The following is a 21,783-nucleotide window of genomic DNA, read 5'->3' as shown; positions in this document are numbered from 1 at the left end:
TGCATCTGAGTCGTTCTGTACCGTACATGGGCTCTGCCAGCTGGCCAGATCTGATAAATCTGCCACCCTGCACTCCGTAGGTTGCCAGAAAATATCAGATGTGGGTTTTTTCATCAGTGTTTACCTGCAGGGTCCCTCCCAGGGGGTGATGTTAGCAATAAGGCCCCAGACAGCAGAACTCTGGCATTTTCCTGGCTTTCATTAAACAGCCATGGAGATCTAATTCAGCTGGGAAACACAGGAGATATGAACGCATTCATCACAGTGAAAGGGGGGAGAGAACGATTCTGGTGAAAAAAGAGGAAATGTTTGTTGGGGAAATAATGTTGGATGAATTCAATTGATTTTAAAGAATTTATAGTTTGTGTAGGGTTTTTCCCTCCAGGATTCTGACGGTGGAGCTTCAACGTCAACCTGCTTTCACGTTATTCATAATACCGCTACCGCCACCTAACGGTGGAAAGAGGTATCGCATCAATCAGACTATCCATAATCATCACGAGTCTGGCATTTTAAGATACATTTAATATTTTACTGACAGGAATCGAGACAAATCTTCACAATAGAGACAATTATAGCTTCAGTACCACGACCAAGACAACATAAATAAAGAAAACAACTGGTAAATAAACTAATATGCAAATATCAAATCTTTTGCCTGATTAAGGAGGAGCACGGAAACACTAAACTGAGAGGACAAAGTGAATTCGAGGTGTTTTGATCAGAATCAGTATTTGTGAGCTGCAGGTGCACTTTGACACGTTGACCAGTGCCATGTGACCAGTAGAGGGCGGTAGAGTCAAAGTAGATGCAGTCAGTGGAGAAGACTTTTAAGTGCTGAAAGGTTTAAAAAGAGACAAAATACCTGCCGGGAGTGACTAGAAGCTGTGGTTTAATATCAGGGTTTTCTGCATAGTTAATACAAAGAAAGTGTTGACATTTAGCGTGCTGGTCTGCTGCTACTGACATTAAGAACACAGATCATGCAGCTAGCACAGCTATAAAAAAGTGCATCTATTTAAAGTAAGGCACCTGCTGACACTTGTGGCTACCCACCATGTTATGCAATTATTTATCTGAACGGTGGAAGCAAGTTAATTCAAGGCACCTTCTGAAACTACAGCTAATAATAGGATGAAAATCATTTAGCTCGGATCTTCTAATTTATTGTAATTACTATCATTAAGCTGCCATTAGCATGCTAATCAGGCTTTGTAAGTGAGAATAACAACATTCCAGATATTACAGTGGGTTCCATCTGAAGCCGGATCTGAATTTATGGCCCCAGTGTGGCATCGCCAGCGTAAAATTTCCCATCTAAGCGTGAGAGAAGTTGCTATGCTAACAATACCAGTGGGTTGTTAAAACGAATGGCTGTCTTTGAGACAACGGCAGATATTTTACAACATATTTATGAACTCTTCTTCGTGAACGAAAGTGCGCTGTAGGACGGAGCAGCACCGTGGCCCCCGCAGGGTCAAAGTGTAATATTTGTAAATGAAAGTGCATTTTTGTACAGTGGAGGGTCACTCATCAAAGGCCCCGGACATCTGCCTGCTGACATCAAAGCATTAAGACAGGAAATGATGCGTTTCCATGTTGCCTCTGTCAATTCCATCCGGGTCCGACTGCTTTACTTCCCACCGCTGGAGTTCCTTTTGGTGTGGTGCTGTGCGATGCCGTAGGGCACGTGGGCGGCGATGGTGCCCATCTCGGCCGCTCCTTCCACGTGAAACATCTGATCGTCAAAGTAGATGTGGGGCCGGATCTTCTCCAGCATGGGGCCCTTCGGGGCCCCCGCCAGGAACAGAGCCTCGTCGATCTCCAGCCCCCAGGCCCGGAGCGTCTTCAGGGCCCGGATACCTGAGCTGGCGGCGCTGCGAGCTGTCACCAAGTACGTGCGGATGGGACAGTCGAGACGCTGTCCTTTGGCGTAGAACTTTTTCTGGAGCTTCCCCAGCGCCTCCAGGAAGCCTTTTAAAGGACCCTGCCGGAAAAAGCCACGTTAACGTCACTCCAGGAGGAGTTCGGAGGGCGTGTGTGCGTTGACCTTTGACCCCATGGCACAGGGTGAGTGTGTTGTTTTGAAAAAATACGACATCTTGTTACTGCTGACATTAAAATGTGTGTGATCACCAATGGAATTATACACTAAGGAGTTAATGGAAGACAGGTGTGGCACATTAGGGGGCGGGGCATATGGCACACAGGTGAGACACATGAGGCTAATGGGAAAAGACAAGAGGAAATCATGAAGTAAACACATGCAACAGCTTTTAAGGCCATTTCAGCTGTAAAATTAACAACCAAACCGCCAAGATTCAACACTAAAGAAATCCTCTCGTAAGTGGGGACTTTACGTACGTGATCCAGAAGCGTGTCTTCGTTTTCCCTCTCGTGCTCAAAGAACTTGTCCAGCCCGTGGGCCTTAAAGATGCGCTCCGATTCATCGGAGAAGAGGACGGCGTCGCCGTCGAACGCCACCCTCAGCTGGGACTCGGACACCTCCGTCAGCTTCTCCGCCGTGAACATGGTGGCTGCGGCGATGCCTGAGCACAAACGCACCACTCAGCCTCATTTTGGGAAGGGTCTTTTATTTCTGAGCTTTTTGTTGGATGTTAGCGGTTAAATGGAAGCGTTCCCCTCCATTAGGACACCTGACTGTCCTGTGTCACACCTGTGCCTCGTTAACATCTGTCTATTTAAGTGCCTGATTTGGCGGTTTGAATGTGTTTCTCTGGCGTTGCTGTAGCTCTGCCTGCTCTGTAAAAGCCCCTCTGGCGGCGCAGGACAGTTGTTGGACAAATTCAAAGCTCTCCAGTCAAATATCAAGGACGTTTCCTTCGCTCAGCTGGGTTTGCTGGGCGGGTGGGTGGTGAGCGGCGTGCTCTTTCTGCTGCCCTTTAGACGCACAGGGAATGTCTCTAATGTCACCTTCAGGGTATTTGTGATCAATTAGTGGAATTGTTTGGTCATTTCCCATGAGTCTATTTTTGGGGGCCGGATCAGGTTATTCAGCCGTTGCTATTTTAGCGTGTGACATTGGCACTAAAGGGAAAAAATGTCCACCAATACGCTGATTTATATAAATACGTCATCGACGCTCCTGCAAATAAAAAGAAACATTTGCAACTTCCTGTTTGTGGTGGAAAGTCGGAGTGAAGAGCTCGTATCAGCGATGGTGAAGGAGAAACTATCAAATTTAAGCCGTTTTGTTTTTTTAAATGATTAAATGAAGTGCAGCCTCACCTTCAGCTAGCGCCTCCCTGACCTTGTCAGCGTCTGCAGACAGGTACAGGTTGGTGTGCCAGGCCTTCAGGTAGCCGATAGGACTGGTGCCCCCCGTCATACAGAACCTCTCGATGAACAAATCTGAGGAACACGGCAAATAAAAACTCTAAAAATATCTTCAAGGATACTAGGAACATGACTAAAAAACAGCCCAAACCGAATCGAAGGCAGTTATTTTTGGCTGTAAATTGGTCCGTGAGGTCATGATTAGCAATATTTGGGTGGGGTGTTGGGGGCAGCAGGGTGAAAGCAGGGTGAGAGGATAAACTTACCCCCGCAGGAGGGGGTGAGGTGTTTTGGAGGCGATCCACCGTTAACTTGAGACCTGCACCCATCTGATATTTCAAGAATCCTCTGTTTCCGAACATATTTATCGTAGCTTCAACCACATAAAACGCTCCTTTTTGGGAACGTTTGCTTGTTTGCTTTGACTCGGCAGGAGAGACGGACATGAAAAGCGAATCCCCCCGAGTCGTCCTTCAATCACTCGGAGAACAGACCGTCCTCTCTGCCTTCCCCGCTTTGTTTACCCTATTTCGGCGGGCTCTGGTGGGCTGTGACCTCCGCGGCGCGCTGCACCTCGTATCAAACCCCCGATTGTCCCCGGCTTTCATGCTGGAGCGTGGGAGGCTGCTGAGGGAGGCGTCTCGCCCCTGGCGTCGGCGCTTCCTCCCTCTCTTGCACAAATATTCTCATATCCTCCATCTTTACTTGATTTATTTGCTTGGCCAGCAGATCTGAATCAGGGCAGGAAATCAGCCGCGCCAGCACATTTGCAGGACCGTCACGCTTTATATTGTGTTTGCACAAGGCCGCGATTTGATCCGCGTGGGCGTATGTCGTCGCCGCGTGACGGTTTTCCTGACCGGACGTTGTGCACAAGCAAAGTGTGTTTGCAACGTTGCCGGAGGGCATTTTAGCATTCGCAGCCGTGCAGCGCCGACCGTTGCCTGCAGACGTGGGAGACGAAGGGCCTGCGTCGTCTTGGGGGATTAAAATAGCTGCAGTTAGCAGCTGCTGAGAGGCGAACACGCATCCAAATGTCGGCGCCCAGTTTCGGTTTCAGCTGGGAAAGGACGGCGATGTTCGGCCGCAGGGACACGTCACCGGCTGATGACATCAGAGGGGCCTTGCTTTGTTTTCATCCCGCAGGAAAGGTCGTAGGTCGGTTTGTTTGGATGTACTGAACCCCGCATGGTGGGAGCCACCGCAGAGATGTAGCGTCGGAGCATCTGGGAGGCGGCGCGTCGCTCCGGCGGCTCCACACGGACCTGTTTTCATTTCGGGCCTCTCGGATTAGTCCTACATCCCAGAGGAGGCTACGAATTGATCGCTCCCGGACCGGGAACGGGAAAGTGCGCAGGAAGTGGTCTCTGTGAGGAAGATGTCATCACGGGGTCTGAGATTTTCCTGGGAAGGAGTCCGTCAGTCAGCTGTGCACACACTGCGTGTTCTTCAGTGTCAGCTTGCATCATCTTCAGCATCCCGACCAAATGGAAGCCGGATTTGGCGCCACGCTACATTCACTTATTTTATGTTTTTATGCCCAAGTGTCACAAAAATCAGCTTTATTTTGACACACACTTGCACATAATTGCTACAGGATAAACAAGCTTCCGTCCTCGCTGTCAACTTGGGTCAATTGTACTTTAACAGAGGTGTTAGCTTTGCTGTAGCTAGCTGCTTACAGATACTGGCAGATACTCTGGAAGACTTACTGTGGTGGTTGATGGTGTTGATAAGCCGGATTCCCACGTGCGCGTGGTTGTACGTCACCAGGACGATGTCGAACAGCTCTTCGCTCTGCGGGTACAGATCCCGCAAACGTGCGTTTACGGTCTCCAACGCCTGTCGAGGCACGGCAACTGTTAGCAACTCATAGCTGTTAAGGTGTTAGCAGTGTGATGATTCAGCAGTTCAGACTAAATTGGCACATCAACCTTGACGAAGGGGAAGGCTGGTCCAGGGGCGAAGGGTTCGTTTTCGTGCTCGATTTGGTACCTCAGGTACTCCTCCACTCCCTGCTGCTCGAACACCTTCTGCTCCCGCTCGGTCCGAAACAAGACCCGAGAGGAAACGGCGACGGTGACGGCGTTCTGCGGCTTCGGCTGCGGATAGAGAGACGAGAGGAAGATGGTTGGGCTGAACTCAGGACTGTTGATGTAACACACGTCAGCGCGAATCAGTGTGAGACCACGGAGCGTGAACTATATCTGCGCGCATGTGAACGCGCATGTTTAGCATAGCTGTGCTAGCATGTGACTGGCAGCATTCCTAAGGTGGCGACTGGTAAATGTGCCACTGCGGGAGGTCGACCTCCGTCTGGGATGTCTAGGTGGCGGCAGGAGGGCGAGGAGCCTGGCGGGGAGGCCCTTAAATTCGGTTTTAGAATTGAAACCAGTGAGCTCTAAATGAAACATGTGGCCTGATAGCCTGATGTTTTGGGTGTTTGTGAGTTAAATGTTTGTCGCTGTAAATGCGTCCATGACGACTGCCCCATTATGCTGCCCAGCAGAGTCAGAGCTGGGCCTTATTTCACTGTTACAACGCTCGCTGACGTGCTACATACTCGCCTAATAATAGACGCAAACACACATCAGACTTCAGAGACCTGATGAGTGGAATGACAACACTTCTGCCTGGCTACAGATATCTTCCATTTTAACCTCATTTCACAGTAAACAAATAGATACAAACACTTGACAGGGACACACACGGAGTTAGCAAATGCATGCGTGCGCACAAACAAACCCCGAGACTCCAGCAAGACACATCAGTAAAGTGGAGGAATAAAATGTGATATGAACTCAACTGGTGAGGTGGAATAAGGAATTAACCATCATTAGGTCAGAGATGCACCTTCTAAATTTAGTTCTTGTAGGCTAATAAACTGGTGAAACTGATTTTCCAGGTTCTTTTCCTAGTTATTGTCTTATTCATTTAAATAATTCCTGCCTTAACAATCCTGCAGTAAAACATTTCCTTCAGTATCTGTTAGTGTCAATACATCTTTTTGGCCTGAATAAAAAAAAGAAGCATCAGGAGTGAATATGGCTGCACTGGTTATTGGAAATGCCTGCATGTGCAGTACCACTGGTGTCCACAGGGGGCGGAAACACAAGTGAACTAGTCACCACTTGGTAACAAATGAGCTTGAAAAAAGGGAAAGTGTGAATATTACACATGTAACAGATATAATAGATGTAGGTAGGAACATTACATGTGTAAATATGTTGAAATTGTTTCATAACTTGAAAAGTTATGATTAACAATCAAGATCGACGAACTAGGCTCTATTTGCTCGACAGTTGGCTTCGGTAATTTGTTGCTTCATGCCTTGAAATGATTCTAAGAATAACAGTACAGTTGCAGCCTGAAATAAAAACAACAAAAATATCTCCTGATTAAAACCTGCCGACTAATTTCAGAAGGTCAGCTAAATTCCAGACGAGGAGCCGTAGCTCCATACTCGAGTTGTGGCGCCTTGTTAGCGGCGTTCAGGTATTATTCAGCCCGGTTATTATTCACCCTGACGTGAGTCAGAGCGACCAGACGATACGTGAGGTCTGTTGGTTAGTACACAGGGTACCTCTGAGGTCATGCAGGGGGGTTAAGTGGGTGAAGAGGGCAGATAATGGTGGGCATTGAAACTGTGACCTCACCAGGTGACGGGGGCATACTTACGAAGAACACGCCTCCCTCCACCTTCCGGGCTCGCCTCCCCGTGACCTTAGCAGAACGACAGTCATTTCAGAACAAAGGTGCACACCTGAATGTGTGTGATTGTGCGTGTTTGTGGTGTGGCACAACTCTGCTCGGCGACAGGCCCGCCGGCTCCTCCGTTTGTGCCTATGAATAACAGTGTCACAGTGTGGGAGTCCTGGTCCTGGCTGCGACCTGATACCGGCGGCGTTAACAGCCCGCCCCTCCTCTCCTGGCCTCCTACCCGGCGGGAATGCATCAATCACGTGGCTCCAGTGCAGCTCATGCAACCATCTCCTGCTCAATGATCTCCACCGCGCCGCGGATATGATAAAACTAGCTGCCATGTAAATATAATTGAATCACATATGAATTATGTTTATCGGCCCATTGCAGTGACGGCTGAAGCCCCCCCCCCTTCCCATCCCCCATCCCCATCCATCAAGCTTCCGCGTGAAAACGATCCCTTCCATCCATCCTGGAAGGAAAAGGTGAGAGGTGGAAGGGATATCGCCAGAAGATGGGAGGGGAAATCAAGAAGGTAGAGGGGTGGGGGTGGGGGGTGCTGGGAGGTGGGTGATATTTATAGGTGAGCGAAAGGCTGAACAGGCGGGTCCGCTAACGGGCGCTGCCAGGAACAACAATGTTGTTTTGTCTGCTCCTGGGGCCGATATTTAGCATCTCTGATACGATCCAGAGCAACAAAAACACACTTTGGTTTGATTTTATTCCCTGTAAAAGGTTCTCTGCCCTGAATGGATCCGGATCACCGTCCATTTCAATAAAACCCCTCTGGGTGAGCAGACACGCCGCCGTGTGTGTGTGGCGACTCTTCGGCTGGCACGTTATCCCTCCATGTGAGCGCAGTAAAACCCCAGCAGTGAGCTTCAGATGACCCGTGTCATCACATCATCGCTAATATCCAGATGGTGGATGTCCACCTTCTGAAAATACACCACTGGTAATCCCGGAGCAGCCCAGATTACACGGCTACCTCCAGCTTAACTGCTCCCCTCGCTGGCTGTTGGGTTCCGGACGCTCACCTGGGCAACGCTTGGCTCCGACCGGCGTGTCTGTGGACCAGCGTTGGCGTGCTATAAAGGGCGTTGAAGCCACAGGGAGCAGCTATACTTGTACTTTTTATTTGGCGGCTCATGTTCACTTTTAACAAACTGGACTCTCAGACAGGAACAAGTGCAGAACTTTTCTTCCAAACCTGTTGTGACTAAACTCTTACCATGATTCAACGTCTTTATCAAAACCAAAGAAGGCCTTTGATCTAACTCTCTTGTTAGATCAAAGGGGAAACGCCTGAGGATCCTAGGAAACGTCGTGTGATCCGGATCTGTATTTCAAACACACAGAGATGGTTCAGTTTCTTTGGACTTACTGCTTTTGGGGCGGTTTTGAGGCCCAGGTCGTCCCTCTGAAACTCTTCTTTCTCCTCCCATGATCCTCTGCTGCCGTCCCCATTGGCCGAAGTGGCAACCTTCAGCTCTTTGACCTGGCCGGTCATCACCTGCACGGGATCCAGGCTCATCCTCACCATAGAGGACCCTCCCCTGCCTCACTCCCCCGCCTTCCGTAAAAGATGCTTCTTCCTCCCTTCTTCTTCTTCTTCTTCTTCTTCTTCTTCTTCAGCGGGCGAACAGCAGCGCCGCAGTCTGCAGCATGCATGCAGGTTCTCCTCACGCACGCATGGACGCTCGCAGCTCTGCACCTGCTCTGTGGAGGAAGTGTGTGGGGCAACTCTGCATCGCTCTTCCCCGCACGTGGATTAATCCTCGCTGCACTCTGATCCAGAGGACATGAACGCGCGGACCTATTCACGAGCGCTCAGCTCCCCCTCACACACACTTTCCATCCGAAGTTTGTTGCAGGCTGTGCAGCAGCCCATCTGCTGCTATCTCGATTAATTTCCCCACTCTGCGGCCCCCTTCCTGCCTCTCTGTCCCATTCAATCTCCCTCACAGCTCCCTGACCAATCACGAGGCTGCTTCCTTATTCAGCGTGGCTCCGCCCCCCCCCGCTGGCCCATGTCTGCCCGCGAGGCTCATGGGCCTTTCAGGAGGAGAAAGAGGACAGCAAACACAAACGAGCAACAGTGGTGAAAGATTGAAACTTATTACTCAACATTCGTCCTTAGAAGCTCCTTTTTAAACCCAGAAGTTTAAAGTGAGGGTGACGGAGCAGCTGGGGGAGGGCGGATCGTTAAATTAGCCTGAAGCTAGCACTTAATGGATTTAACCTTCATTTAAACTCAATGTCGAGCATGACGTTAAGTGCAGGGCCAATAGTGTCCCCACTGGCGTGGTGACTCCGGAACAGAACCAGAGAAACTCTTTGGGTCCATGTTAAAGTCCGACTCTGATTAAAGGAGGTCAAGGTCACGGCTACTTCGATTGATCAGCGACGTTTTCAACGGATTGATGTGAAATTTAAAGGACCAATCGTTCTGAAAGTGGAACCAGCTGCTGCAAGAGGTAAAGCTCCAGCTTCAGGGAAAGGGCAGGAGGTAGCGGAGGTAAAACCACACCAAAGAAGGGAAAACAGATTTGGAATCACTTTCAAATAATTTAAATATATATACGTATGTACAAATTCAAGCTATAGAATTGATTTTTTAAACATCCAGCTTACATTTTTTGAATGATTTGAAATTATTTGCTGTCTTTTTGTATACAGTAAGATGTTTCAGACAGTGTATTGTCCCTGGTCCCCCTCCAGGAGTCTTTCTTGCAATATGTGTTGTCACCAGTAGCGGCTGCTAAATCTCATACACTGGACCCTCAAAGGACACCTTTAATGAATAATTTATTTCTTAAGTATCCTGTAATTTGTGATTTTTATTACTTTTACGGCTCTTTTTGACATCTGAAGAAGGACGTCTTCATCATTTATCCATGGTGTCTTTTCATCATCCGTGGTGAATGTCCTTTTACAAAAATATGTTCAATGAGACTGAGTGAGCTCCATGCACTTGCAGATTTATTTTTTCCCACTAATTAGTCTGCAGTTTTTCAAAATGCCGCATTCCGTTGGCGAGTGTAACTGGACCGAGCCAGAACGGCTCCACAGTTCAGCTCAGTCTTGGTTGACTGTCCTCGCAGCTCCCCCCTGTGGCCATTCTGAAAACTGCGCCTGTTCGGCCTGACCTTTTCACTTCAGCGACTCACTGATCCTCCAGACCGCGCGCGTGTGCGCGCGCATGCCTGCGCGTTTGTGATGTTTGGTTCTCTACTAAGCCGAGGCCTGATCCTGCCACGCTCAGAATAGATTTATATTGATCTGTGATGGATGGATGGGTGGGGGAGGGGGGAGGGAAATGTGGAAAACCAGAGATGAGACAGCTCTTTTTAGAGAAACGAAGGAGCTGAAAGTGGAAACTTGTGCTCGATACTGAACTGGAAGGACGCATGTGCAGACTGTGTCTTGAGGTCAAAGCTAAATCTTCATCCGTCCATCCATAAATGTGTCCGACTGTTCTCTCCATCGCCGTCCAGGAGTAAATGAGCCAGCAGATTCCAGAGTTCCGCACTCGTCTCACCCTGAGTTACAACTGTGTGTAAACCTTCCACGCACGTAGTAACACTGGTGCGTGGGTGTGTGTTTATGTGCCGCGTTCCGCGCTGCGAGGCCTCAGAGCGGTTACCGTGACAACAGCATGGCGGGTGACGTCACTGCACCATTGTGACATCACCGCTAGACGGTGACTCATCCCGCCGGTTTGTTTACACGCGTGTGATGATGATGCTGATGGAGGAAGGAGGACCACCTCACCACCTACCAGTTTTATTCTAGGTAACAAAAAATAAATACACGGCTTTTCTCCAAGGTTACCAAAAAAGAGAACAGCAGACGGGACAAACATTCACATGAACATCAGAGAGAAATGTCGACAGACAGAACTGCACAATCCAGCACAAGTGAGTTTAATAATAATAATAACAATAATAAAAAGGTTATTTATGTCGCATTTCAGCGGATCTGCCCCTGCAAATGCTGGAAAAGGGTTTTCGGATCCTACAAGGAGGCTTTTTGGCTGTGCGGGGGCGGGGAGTCAAAATGGCTGTGAACCAGCGCTAATTAGGATGGACGGAATCTAATAAGCAGCCCGAGTGCAAAGATCAACGCGGTGCGGAGCCACTTTGTGAGCCAATCTGTTCCAATCAGCTGTTGCGCCGCGTCGCGCCCCACATAAAACGGGGTGATTAACCGGGCCCTCCACAACAACACGGTGAGTCACGGCAGGCCAGTTCCAGAAAATCAAAGCCCGGACCATAAAAATGGGACGACTAACAAGGAAATCACTCCCTCGCCAGTTGTGATGCTCCGAAAAGGCGTCGCTTGACTCTTGTGCGCCAGTGACGGCACTAAATTTGAGGCCGTTCGGCTCTGATGACATCATCAGGAGTCGGCAGTCCATCAGGACGTTTCTCCTAGTTCTGTAACGTCTCGCCAGCGTTGTCACTGGTGAGCTACGTCGCTACCGTGAGTCCCAGTCACGCAGCACCAGCCAGATCCAGGAGCGCCGCTCCTCCTTCGCCATCATCAAACATGAGCGGTCAGAGGTGAGGTGGGCCAGTTAATAACGAAATAAATTACATTTTCCCCAAAGATTGTTCCTACGCGAGGCGATCCCTGTCCTTTGTTTTACTCCCCCACAGGCTCCGCGTCCTTTACGCTCATCAATAGACCAGAATCTAAAGGAAAACGTTACACCCACCAGGTGGCGCTGCGACACGGGACTGCCAATCGTTTTTGTTTCCTATTCTTACGTGATTAAGTGGGAAACTGCAACAGTACGAACGACGACAAACGGAAGGACATGTCCCTACTGAGGACACGTTATTGTTCCAGCTAATGTGTTGCGCAATAATACTCCGCTTCAGTGTGAAGACTTTTTTTTTTACAAAGATAAACTAGCCTGAGGCGTCAGTTTTTTGTGTTACACAAATAATACAGATACAAAACAGGTGAAGACTCCCAAAATTGTCCCGACATACATCGTCTCTCTCACCCACTCCCTCACACACACACGCACACACACACACGCACGCCATAGCTGTGTCATCATATGAAATCATATCTAAGCTAATGGTACATTTACATATTACATTTGTTAATATTCATACATACGATTATAGTGGTATCATAATGTACATGTATTTGTATCGTTACAGTATCGCACAAAAGGGGGGCTGCTTCTCGGGGGGGTGGCGGGGGGGGGGGGGGTGTAGGAGAGAGCGTGCTCATTGGTTGAGTGACAAAGAGCAAAGAAACTGCTTTGTATCTGAATCTGACTACACATTAACTGTGAATATTAGCTATATAAGCTATAGCTCCACAGCATTAAAAATAAAACAACACATAGAATTAGCTGTTAATGGCGACTCCCAGATGTTTGAGGTGACTTCAGGCTCTCCCAGCTTCCTCTCCAACCTTTTGCTCTTTTTCGAATCGATTTTTTAGATCTGAGTTCCTGACTATCAAAGTGCTTCCTCGCTGACATTTAGAAAGGAAGAAGACAAAAAGGGGGGGTGGGGGGGGTGGCTAGTTTAGCTTTTAATGTGAGCGCAACAATGAACCGCGGAGGCAAGTTTGGCCTTTGTGAGAAATACCACTTCTGTCATATGGCCTCTCATTACTGACACTATTGTTCCCACACGCACTCTAATTCTCGGTGTGGGATAAGCGGGATGTTTTATTCTCACGTTAAACCCGAAGACACTAAAAGACCTCCTTATAACGACTGTTAGCTTTTTAACTTCCCCGTCGGTGCTGCAAGGAGGGTTGATGCAGATGCTGCCGAGCACAAAAGCAGAAGTGGTGATTTCCTCCGTTCACATCAACATGAAATCGCTGCGCTTCTTCCTAAACTAACCACATCTCGACTCTTCGGCCGGTCAGATCTGGGTTAACGAGGCGGATTAACGTTCGCTTCAACGTGAACGGAGACGTCATAATAGCATAAACCCGCACACGATGCTGCTCCCCCCATTTTAGCAAAACGTCTGGCTTCTTGTTCTGGACAACTGTTGGTTAGCTGCCATTCTTTTACTTCATATTAATTAATATTAAACACAGGAAGTATTGAATAGAGCGCTAGCACATGCAACAGAATACTAGCCAACAGCAACTGCCCAAAGCAGCGTTCTTTTGGTTGGTTAATCACGAAGGGGATTGTTTCTACAAATTAGCCTTTAATACACAACAAATGCCCGGACTGTCCTGAATTATGACTCCGGCCAACTTTTGTTGAAATGTGATTGTTAAGTTGTTTCTGTATAAGAGCCTGACTAGCTGATATTAGCACTTATGCTATGCTAATCAGCTCCATTTTGAATCTACATATTGGTGAAAACAACGGTCTTCAGCATTAACTGTTCAATTTTCCTGCCAAATATGTAAGTGTATCATGGCGGACCGGATCTAAGCGCTTCAGCTAGCCTGAGCTATCGAAGCTGCCCAGCAGCGTGGCGTGACTGGCACTGCAGCGTGGCTCCTCTTTAAATCTGAACATACGGCTGCAGGAATTTTCACTGAGCAAATTGGATTTGCGCGACTCCGGCCGGCACGTCGGAGACGTGCTGGAAGAAAAGAATGGCAGCGCTCCGAGGGCCCGTAGAGCTCCAAATAGGACTCACTTCCATTCATCGTTGCCTCAAACAGAGGGAGAAAATCTCCAAACCTCCTCTCCTCTCCAAACTGCACCCCCCCTCCCCACCCACAGCCCCCCATCCCCCTCTCTACTTCTGCATGTCACACTGCAGCAGTAGGACGATGGAAGGATCAGACTTGGCGGCCTCTTTGAACTCTTCCAGGCTGATCTCGTCGTTGTGGTCCTTGTCCATCTTGGAGAAGATCTTGTCGACGCGCTGCTGCGGGGTCAGCCCGTCCTCGTTCATGCGCATCATGATCACAGTGCCCACCATCTTGTAGATCGCCTGCGGAGAGAGAGTTCGGGTTGTTCTTCAGTAACATCTCATGATAAAGTGCAAAGGGACGGTGCCTGACCCATGACAAGCGTCCCCGATGACCTTAGAGCAGAAGTCAAAACAGGAAACGACCTTTAAAAGGCAAAAAAATCAGAAATACTTCAAAAGTTAAGGTCTAAAAGTCAGCCGTCTTCATGGGCTCAACTCTGCAGCTTGTCCTTAAATGTGTGTCTCCTCTGGGTCTTGCTCAAGGTTTCCTCCTGTTACCCGGGAAACGCACCTCGATGATCTCCAGCATCTCCATGCGGGTGATCTTCCCGTCCCCGTCCAGGTCATACATGTTGAAGGCCCAGTTGAGCTTCTGCTCGAAGCTCCCCCTGGAGGTGATGGAGAGCGCGCAGATGAACTCCCGGAAGTCGATGGTCCCGTCGCCGTTCTTGTCGAACGTTCGAAACGCGTGCTGTGCAAACTTGGTGGCGTCGCCGTACGGGAAAAACTGGGCGGGGGAAGACACAGGGTCAGAGGATTGCTCCGAAACATCTCAGCTTTTTCCTTCATGATGGGACTCGTGCAGACGTCATAATCAGGTAATACAGGTTATTATTCTCACTCTAGGGAACGCCGGAGGGAAAACTGGCTAAATTCACGGAGCTCTGCGACCTCACCTTGACGTAAAGCTGCTGAAACTCCTCCAGGTTGAGGATGCCGGAGGGGCAGTCTTTCAGGAAGCCTTTGTACCACTGTTTGAGCTCCGCCTCGTTGAATTCGGTGCTCTTCGTGAGGTCGTCCAGGACTTCTGGAGCCAGCTTGCTGTTGTGTTTCCCCATGATGCTTCGCCTCCCTAGAGGGGGCAGACGGGGCAACAGACAGAAAGAGGGACGGCGAATGAGCACACAGGTGCAGGGCGAACGAGAGCGCCGGCAATAATATGGCTGCAATAGCTGAGGTGTCTGAGGGCAGACGTAATTACCCGCAGACCCGAAATCTCTGCTGTCATTACGCAAACATTCTGGGGGCAGATTTAACGGCTAGAAGACATAAATTAATAAAAAAATGTGATCTGAGGTGCTTACCGCAATAAAAAAACTGACTTTATATCGATTCAGCTATATTTTAGACCTAAAAATGGGCGTTACATCAAAGGCTGGCACTAGAGTTGCGTTCAAGAGCGCCGCCACTCATTAAGCTCAGTCCAATTTCCAGCGAGGTCACCAAACAAAACAAACCTACAGATGCGACTCCGTGACAGCGGCGTGGTTTAGCAGGAGCGTCAGGGTTCGATACACATTAATGATGAATAAGCAGCAGGACGTCCAGTCCATTATTTATTGTGTTTAACTTCTGAAAACGTAGATTGTCGCGGTGCTTTACATGACAGACAGTCAGTAATGACCTCACTGTATCGCCAGATGACGCCGCTCCTATTTTGGTCATAAATTGGCTGATTACCTCAGCGGGCAGTCAGAGGGGAGAGGGTCATCGCAGCGGCTCCTGACACCAGCTCTGACTCACAGAAAACACCCAACTCGGCCGAGTCAAGTGGCCACGAATCTCCCTTCGGAGTGGCGGCGAGAGCGCCAGGGCGGCTGAGATGCCATCACGCCAGCCAGTGACTCAAACACTGCGGAGACCCAGAGCATGGGGCCTCCTCTCCCAGAGGCAGGGGGCAGTTTGGGGTGATTACCAAGGGTCTGGGAATGAATCAGCAGACAAATCTGTTCTGCTGTAGCTTGAAGCATCTCAACAAGTTTCAAAAAGGATCAACTATTACAGTCGCCTCCATTTTAGTCGTTAGTATTAGAAAACACAATAAAAGTCTTCCGTCTGAGTGTAAACTGCAGTTCCAGGTAACTCATTTATCTAGAAGGCATCCGTCACATCCTCTGGCTGAACGCTTCCACCCTCTCAGCATTTAGAGTGAAAGTTTAACCATCTGAAAATGGCTCCAACAGCTCCGCAACCCACAAACCGTGTCAGCCGAATAACAAAAACCAAACGCCGAGGGTTTATTTAGGCTCTCCTGTGCGCTCAGACGGGACGTTCCTGCCCCCTGACTGTGGCAGATGAGGTTTTATCCCTGAGTGAGGGAGGCAAATGTAGCAGATAATGGAGGCTGGCGCGAGTTTATCCAGCCAAGGAAACACATTCAATCTGGAAATCTGACTAAACCCTGCAAAAGTCTGCCTGCTTCTCCCCTGTTTGTTCCTCGCGTTTCACGTGAATCAACTTTCAATTCAGCTTTATTTACACAGTGTCTGTTAAAGTCTCTGGGAACTTTACAGAAACCCAGAGTCTGACCCCCAAACTGGCCTTTGACAGGAGCAACAACCTCAGCGTTGAGTTCCCACTCTTCCCCTCAGCCTTCATTCCATGATGCGCACGGTTAAGTAAATAAATCTCTTTAAATCTCCGTCTGTTGGGACCTGATTTGGTCTCATGTGGGGACAGCCCCCCCGTACAGGTGTACAGCAGGTCCGAGACCAGTGTGGACCTGGTCCAGGACCGCTGAGTCGGTGAATTTACGAGGATTTCGGTGAATGCCGACATCGTAATGAGTTGACTCATCTTGTTCTCGGAGCTGCTGAGGGTTTCCTGAGAAAACAGGGGGCAACGTCTCAGTCTAGACCCACAGATCTGAGAAGGAGAACACAGACAGACAACAGATGGACGGAGAGAGACGAGGACAAACAGCGCACGTGGAAAATGGTCCCGGCAGGCGTTCAATAACAAGACATGTATCTTATCGAGTCTGAAGGGCTTTAAAGCTCGCTGCATCTGTCAGACTGGTACTAAACACAGGCTAGTCGATACGTGTGTGTGTGTGTGTGTGTGTGTGTGTGTGTGTGTGTGTCTTCGCAGGCCCTCAGTGGCTATGAAACTGATTGAATAAGCTAATTAAACGCCCTTGTGCGCCAGCGTCAGCGTTAATAAAGCTCACGTCTTGATGACAGTGTCAACATCTACATGTTGAAAACGAGCATCGAATGACACTTACGAATCAGCCCCAACTGCTAATTAGCGATCAGCGGTTTCGTGCTCCGGCAGCTGTGGCGGCACCTCAGACTTTTCCAAAACCCTTCCCTGTGATGTGGTGTCACGGCGTTTTGAAGTCTTTAGGGCTCATTTCCCGGTAATTACACCGAGATGCTGCCAGATCATCGGGCCCGTTAGCGCCCGACGGCCTGAGGCAGGCGGATTACTACAGCAGGAAACTCCCAATCACAGCCCACTTGTTAAATGTGGCTAAAGTTGTCCCATTTTCACTTGAAAAAAGAAATTTCTAATATAGATCAGAGAACGAAAGAAGTGACCAGTGAAAACACTTGACCCCAGGGTCAAGGCGCAGCTTCAAAAAGGGGTTCGTTGTCTCGCTCCAGGACACTCCAACAGGAAGGATGGAGTTCCCTGGCATCAAACAAGTGACCTCTGCATCTACCACTCATCTACCACCCAGAGTTAAATATCACCTTCCAGGCCCACAGAGGCATGGCTCCACTCTTGCGTCACACCTGCGGGGACATTCCTGGTGCAGGCGCCTTCTGTTCATGAACTGCATCAAACTTTGGATTGAACGAGCTTCGTTCTTTCCTGTGTCTGTGCAAGTAGCCTCCGTGCGAATGGAAAAAGGGGCCTGCTGCAGCGGCCCGGCGGGGTCGATCAATGGGAGACCAGTACGACACCAGCAGCCACCAGAGTGAATGATGCGTGAATGGATAAGCCACGCCCCCAGACATCAACGGAACGGGACCAGCGCGTGGTCCTGATGACAGTTTTCCCAGAGCTGTCTGACAAAACTGCGGCGCCAAATGGATGGAACCGATTCACTGACGTATAGGCCTCATGTGGGGGGGGACTGAAAATCAATATCTGCCTTTGTCGTTCTTTCACTACTCGTGCTGCTCAGTTCGCCTCAGCATTGGACTACAGCGGCCCAGTGGTGTGTTTCAGAGGATGCAAGTTTGAAGTAAAAACAAAGGGAAAACAAAAAATGTCCAGGTTTAAATGGTCAGAGCATCCGCGCATCCGTGCGTGTGCACCTGCGGCGCTGTTGTCGGTGCTGCGGCGCTGTTTCCCGTCTCGCATCTGCATATATTCTCTCTGGTGACTGGAAGGAAGGATGCATCGCTATAGAAACGCAGCCCTCCTCTCTGCGGATGGATGGAACTCTAATTTAAGACGAGGCAGCGCGTCGAGCCCGGGGAGGGACGCGGGGCACAAAAGGGCCGCGTGCCCTCATGAGTCAGCCCCTCGGCCAGCCTTCAGCGCGCACGCCTCCTTAACGCCGTGTATTCACCCCCGTTTTAATTACTCCGCCCTGTTTGGCAGCGTTGCTCTGAATGTGTCCTGCCGAACCAGCACAGCTCCGGCTAACAGCACCGCGGCGGCACCTTTCACCCAAGTTGTCGGCGTGCACGTGCATGAACGCGCTTCTACGCACATCCCCAGAACAATACACTTTATTCTATTACAGAAGCTGTGGCGGGAGGTTGTAAGGCTCAGGTGTTTTCTTGACAAAAACAGCCTGCAAGACAAATATACCCAGGTGTCATAAGCACGCACGCACGCACGCACGCACGCACACACACACACACACACACACACACACGCACGCACACACACGCACACACACACACACACACACGCACACACACACACACACACACACACACACAGCTTTTGCCGTGCAGGAACAGAACAACTTGAACCTTCTCCTGCATTGAAAACTACCATTTCAAGGAGCCTCAACACTGATACTGCAGATGTCTGAGCTACACTCTGTACATTTTGTACAGCACGTGCCGACGGTGAAAGGCTCTGAGCGGGTGACATCTCCCATCATGCTCTGCTGTACCTGGGGATCAGAACTTCTTCACATCTACAAGCATGAATCTGTGAAAACAGTATCAAATATGCAATGCTGATCAGCAGAACAATAGTCCTCCGATTATCCTGACAAGCTACCACCCTCTGAATTTTTATGCCCCTGCAGCGCCGGAGCCTTATCTAACCTTTATAAATGGCTCTTAAAGCGAGCCTCTGCATCACCTGACGACTACCGGATCGATACTTTTCGTCTCCAGTCTGAGATCGGCCCCTCGCCGCAGGTCGCCTGCCCGAGCCGCAGGAGAACCCTCAGCACCGTCTGCTGGTCATTAGTCAGCATGACTGATGCCAAACTCCTCTACTCTACATTCCCCAACACACCAACACTAACCAGAGACAAAACGCACCTGTGGGTGCAGAATGAAGCACCTTTCATCCTCTGTTTAGCTTTTTTAAAGGTAACCTGTTACTGACGGAGGCTAATCTTTAGCATTGCTGCCCGCAAATGTTGCTAAAATCCACCGTCTGAGGTTGTTCAGACTGGAAATTATCCGAGTGGTGGATTGTTGCTGAAGATTGCTGCTGGTGGATTGTTGCACATTAGGCACTATTGAACTGCATCGTCATGCAAATTCAACGTTAATTACAAAATGAAGCCTACAAGGTGGCAGCTGCGCTAACAAGCAGTCGAAATGTGCAGAAAATGATCTCAGAAGTTGGAGATATCCGGAGAATCGATCCCAATCCTCTGAGGGGAAAAAAAATCCATATCATACTGAGAAATGTCAAAATCCATAGGGATGACAGAGGAAATAACCCCGACACAAACAAGACATAAAGTGGAATATCTGAGAGGACTTAATGAAAGTTCCCAAACCTTTCCTGCAGTCCTGGAACAGTTCCTGCGGTCTAAACACAATATTAGCGAATGTATACATATTATAAACTGTGTTTTCTCCAGATGAACTAGCTGGAGATGATGGTATTTGCAGCCTCTTATGGGATGTCAAGCACCACTCGTGGCTGGATGAGTCATAAGTGCTGCTTATGAAAGTGTAAAGTGGACTATAGAAGCACTGAAGAGTTTGAACTATAGCAGGAAACAACCACAATGTCTGCATGCGCGAGGACCACAGATTTCTCCCATGATGCACTGGGACCTGCTGGTGTGTGAGCCGAACCTGCTGCCGTAAAGGAGAATAATCAATGGAATTATGTAAAGACGACAGAGACGAGCCTCGGCTCATGTGACACAACTCCAGGCGTCATTAAAACCTGCAGCTTTTCCACAACTCAGTTTTCCAAATCACTGCAGAATATTTTATCAGAGCAAAGAAATGTATCCTTTGAGTTTTGATATTAAAACTTTCCTGGAGCAGTTTCACAGCTTTATTCTCAGTTATGCAACAAAGAAGGCAAAATCTGAAGCCAGACTGGTTCAAAAGGGGGAAAGTGACATGTTGGAGCTCAGTCTGGTTCCGGTGGTGGAACCATGAAGGACATTTCACAGGCGTGCAAAAAGCTCGATTTCACGCAGAGCATCCAGAAAGAGGCTGCAAGGCAGCACGACGCAGGTATGAGCACCTGTGTGGTCCCTGTTTCAGCCCCCCCCGCCTGAAAGTCTGACTCATTTGTGCTGCAGAATAAATGTGACCCACCGAATGGTGACTGGTTCCGGCCCGACATCTTTGACTCTGGACCGGGCGCACAGCAGCTGCACCAGTGAGCCATTGCGCACGAGCTGGCTTCACTTTTAAACATTAACTGTGAGAGGTTTTAAAAAAAAACAAGAATAAAAAATGAACAGAAAGAGGTCCACTTACCGTTGAAAAGAAGAAAAAAAGCGCCCTTGAAAAGGTCTCCTCTGGTGTCGGCGGTGCTCGGGTCCGGCGCTGGTCCTCTATGTGAAGTAACCTTCGCGTTAACTCACCCCTCCGTCGCTCGGGGAGAAGATGAATGAACCGCTGCGTCTCCCCTGCCAACACATTTGCATGGGCCACGCCCCCTCCGCAGCGCGATTGGGCGAGAGCCCTCGGAAAGGTGCTCTCCTGGAACCTGATTGGACAGACGTCTACGTCAATTCACAAAGAAGGCGGGGCCTCAATCAGCTGTGACCGCGCGCGCGCCGGTGTGTCCTCTCGGCGGGGGGACGAAAGGCCTCGAGGAAAATCAAAACAGGAAATAAGACGTGATTGTTTAGCAACAGGAATGTTATTGTGTAATTACATTGGCATAATTGTGTGTACTTTACAATATTTTTTAAAATAAACTGATCTGAGTGTGCACCATCACCAGTAGATGTCACCAAATCCTACACACCTTGAAAAGTTTTTATTTACCTCACTAGTTCCGCTAGATATGTTTACCCTTAGCTAATTGCTAAAGAGACATGCTACGCTGCGTTATCAGGGATTCAACCTTGTTTCTATTCCTGTTCCATCTCTGCTCTGTTTCCACAGCTGGAGTAATGTTTCACTCAAATAATAGAAGTTTAAAAAAATCTTTGTAAGCTTTCATTTAAATGTCTGTGTAGATTCTCAATCATCCAGGTCATTGTATCCAAGGTAGTTTTCTCTGTCAACTGGACTGGGTTTCTTCTCTTGAAGACGTTTCACCTTCTATCCAGAAGGCTTCTTCAGTTCTGAAATCGCTGGGGAGAGAGCTTGAAAATATATAGCCCCTGTGGACCATTCACTTTCATTTAAATGTCAAAATTGCATTTAAAGTCGAGGCCGGAATATTTAGGCCTCAATTTTGCCAAACGGTAGGTAATTTGGGCTGTTGTTGAAAATTTGACGTGACAGAAAGGGCCTCAGGTGTTCCTGGTGATGAATTATGTCTCCACTTTGTCTCCTAATGGGAAAAAAAAAATCATTTTAAGAGAAATTATAACTGTGTGGAATACTGCGGTGTGGTCCCCCCAGCAGGGTCCTCCAACAATGTGGCTGCATAATGATTTTGACTGTCGTTCGTCATCGATTCTTTCCGGGCCTGACAGAGTTTCGCTCTCTCTTTTGTACTGGATTAT

General features: G+C 48.9%; 2 protein-coding genes across 3 annotated transcripts; both read right to left on the bottom strand.

Annotated features, from left to right (window-relative positions):
- Positions 1-874: 874 nt before the first annotated feature.
- On the bottom strand, positions 875-8,958 carry nt5c1aa (5'-nucleotidase, cytosolic IAa). 2 transcript variants are annotated; one of them, XM_057020683.1, is made up of 7 exons: positions 8,384-8,957; positions 6,976-7,020; positions 5,232-5,399; positions 5,010-5,139; positions 3,250-3,372; positions 2,365-2,549; positions 875-1,987 (listed from the first exon to the last, which is right to left on the bottom strand). In XM_057020683.1, the coding sequence occupies exons 1-7, from the start codon at positions 8,540-8,542 to the stop codon at positions 1,634-1,636; spliced, it is 1,164 nt and encodes a 387-aa protein (XP_056876663.1). In that variant the 5' UTR covers positions 8,543-8,957; the 3' UTR covers positions 875-1,633. The 2 variants fall into 2 exon arrangements, with proteins under 2 accessions (XP_056876663.1, XP_056876664.1); XM_057020684.1 differs by lacking the exon at positions 6,976-7,020 and having other exon boundaries at positions 8,384-8,958.
- Positions 8,959-10,769: 1,811 nt separating this feature from the next.
- Positions 10,770-20,736, bottom strand: LOC130518241 (visinin-like protein 1). The gene is made up of 4 exons (XM_057020686.1): positions 20,579-20,736; positions 14,597-14,772; positions 14,212-14,427; positions 10,770-13,940 (listed from the first exon to the last, which is right to left on the bottom strand). Exons 2-4 carry the CDS (start codon positions 14,756-14,758, stop codon positions 13,743-13,745), a joined length of 576 nt encoding a protein of 191 aa, XP_056876666.1. The 5' UTR covers positions 14,759-14,772; positions 20,579-20,736; the 3' UTR covers positions 10,770-13,742.
- Between the last annotated feature and the right edge of the window lie 1,047 nt (positions 20,737-21,783).

Source organism: Takifugu flavidus, chromosome 21 (assembly GCF_003711565.1).
Source record: "Takifugu flavidus isolate HTHZ2018 chromosome 21, ASM371156v2, whole genome shotgun sequence".
Lineage (NCBI taxonomy): Eukaryota > Metazoa > Chordata > Actinopteri > Tetraodontiformes > Tetraodontidae > Takifugu > Takifugu flavidus.
The sequence above is the reverse complement of the archived record's forward strand: the minus strand, read 5'-3'. Positions and strand labels throughout refer to the sequence as shown.